Genomic DNA, 2,055 nt, shown 5'->3' with positions numbered 1-2,055 from the left:
AAAAGCCAGAAGTGGCGCTGTGGCTCAAGTGGTAGAGCGCTAGCCTTGAGCTGAAGAGCTGAGGGACAGTGCCCAGGCCTAGACTTCAGGCCCCAGGACTGACAGGGGGGGGGGGGCCATGCCTGTAATCCTAGCTACTCAGGTGACTGAGATCTGAGGATCGCAGTTCAAAGCCAGACAGGGCATGAGACTCTTATCTCCAATTAACTGTCAGAAAAGCAAAAGTGGCAGTGAGGCTCAAAGTGATAAAGAGCTAGCCTTGAGCTGAAGAGCTTAGGGACCAAGTCCAAGCCCAGAGTTCAAGCCCCACCACCGACCAAAAAAAAGTATAAATAAGCTAGTGGCTGGTGGTTCATGCCTGTAATCCTAGCTACTCAGGCTGAAATCTGAAGATTCCAATTCAAAGCCAGTCTAGTTAGGAATGTCTGTGACACTCTTATCTCCAATTTATCACACGGACACACATACAAAACTTTTAAGTGGAGCTGTGGCTCCAAGGGTAGGATGCCAGTCTTGAGCAAAAGAGCTCAAGGATAGCACCCAAGCCCTGAGTTCAAGCCTCAGGATTGGTGCGTGTGTGCATGGGCACGCATGCAGGCACACACATACATACAAAGTTTAAATAAATAGCATTGCGTCTGGCAATGTGGTTCAGGTTCAGTGTTAGATGATCAACAAAAGCCAGGCAGACCCTGGTTTCAATCCTCAGCACCAAAAATAAATTAAGTAAAGAACATAGAACAAAAACAAAGTCGTCCATACCCCAAAGTCACCAGGTCAGTATCTTCTGGAATGACTTCAGGATCCTCACCTTCTTCAAGGCATTTCAGTTTATCAACGCTAAAACAAACGAGGAAAAGTAAAACTTTGTCAGCCATGCATCGAGTCAACAGCAAGTCAGAGCTTGTCCTAAATACACCACTGAAATAATTAAGAAGTCAGATGAAACCAGGAGGCAGCTTAAGAAAAGGGTAGGATTTGAGGCAATAGTTTCTGTTCAGATATTTTATGATGGATATATGGGCGACAGAAGGTGGCAAGTACCGTTAAATGGAGAAAGATTGTTATGTTTTCCTTTCACCCCACACTAGGCAATTTGGGGGGGGGGGGATTTTCAGTAACAGCACAGCCAAGAGAACGTGTCTGGACCCCAATTTTAAATACTACTCTGACTAAGCCCCATTCTGCCTCATCATGACTGAGGTGCTTCCATTGTCAAAGTGTCAATGGCAGATTCACGTCACTGTAATCCTGCTTTGATCAAAAATGAGCGAAAATGGAGGAAATAAAACCCGAGTCTTTCGTGTAGCTGTCTCATTCCTTTCACTCGGAGCAACTGTACATTCACACCTCAGGGCCTCTCCCGGGTTTCAGCAAAGGATGGGGGAGGTCGGGGCAGGTCCTCCGCAGACCCCGCGTGCACGCCCCGGGCCCCAGGCCAGCTCGGGTCGCCGGCCAGCAGGGGCTTGAACAGGCACCGCGCCCGGGCCCCGGCCGATGCGCCCCGGGGCCGGGCCGGGTACTCACCCGCACACCGCCCTCAGCTCGGCCGCCGCATCCAGGCTGCAACCCAGATCCCGGGCCACCGCGACATCTTCCAGGTCGGAGTCCGCAACCCCGAGGGTCGGCGGCTCCCTCAGCGACAAGTCCCCGGCTCCGCGCAGCCGGCCGCGCCACAGCTCCCCAAAGGCTCCCACGTGGAAAGCGCGAGTGTTCAGCTCCGGGAACTCGTACTCTGGAAAGTTGCAACCGCCAGCACTAGACACAGGATCCTGCTTACCGCCCATCCCGCTACACGCAGGACCGTCCCCAGCATCTTCAGCCATGTCAGCCACACTCCTTTTCCGCAAAAGCCCCGTGAGCAGGATCTCGCAGGGCGTGACGGGATTTGTAGTAGCGCGCGACACCCGGCCAGCGAGCAGTGGCGCGACGCAGACGATGCCTGGGGAACTACATTTCCCGGCAGGCGCCGCGCGCCGCTTGGGCGCGGCTCAGCCGCTGCCAGGGTAGGACTGGGCGCATTGTTCTCGGCTGGCTGTAGGGGGGGCGGGGGGG

The 2,055-nt window shown here is 54.1% G+C and overlaps 1 protein-coding gene across 1 annotated transcript in view; it reads right to left on the bottom strand.

Moving 5' to 3' along the window:
• Nucleotides 1–1,846, bottom strand: part of Snapc3 (small nuclear RNA activating complex, polypeptide 3, 50kDa) — a 44,707-nt gene extending 42,861 nt beyond the window's left edge. The window contains exons 1-2 of the mRNA XM_013020758.1: nucleotides 1,528–1,846; nucleotides 763–840 (exon numbers count right to left, since the gene is read on the bottom strand). Coding sequence (XP_012876212.1) covers nucleotides 763–840; nucleotides 1,528–1,826 — 377 coding nt within the window. The 5' untranslated portion in view covers nucleotides 1,827–1,846. The remainder of the gene's footprint in view (nucleotides 1–762; nucleotides 841–1,527) is intronic.
• Nucleotides 1,847–2,055: the final 209 nt, after the last annotated feature.

This window comes from Dipodomys ordii, unplaced genomic scaffold (assembly GCF_000151885.1).
Source record: "Dipodomys ordii isolate 6190 unplaced genomic scaffold, Dord_2.0 Scaffold53, whole genome shotgun sequence".
Classification (NCBI taxonomy): Eukaryota; Metazoa; Chordata; class Mammalia; order Rodentia; family Heteromyidae; genus Dipodomys; species Dipodomys ordii.
The sequence above is the reverse complement of the archived record's forward strand: the minus strand, read 5'-3'. Positions and strand labels throughout refer to the sequence as shown.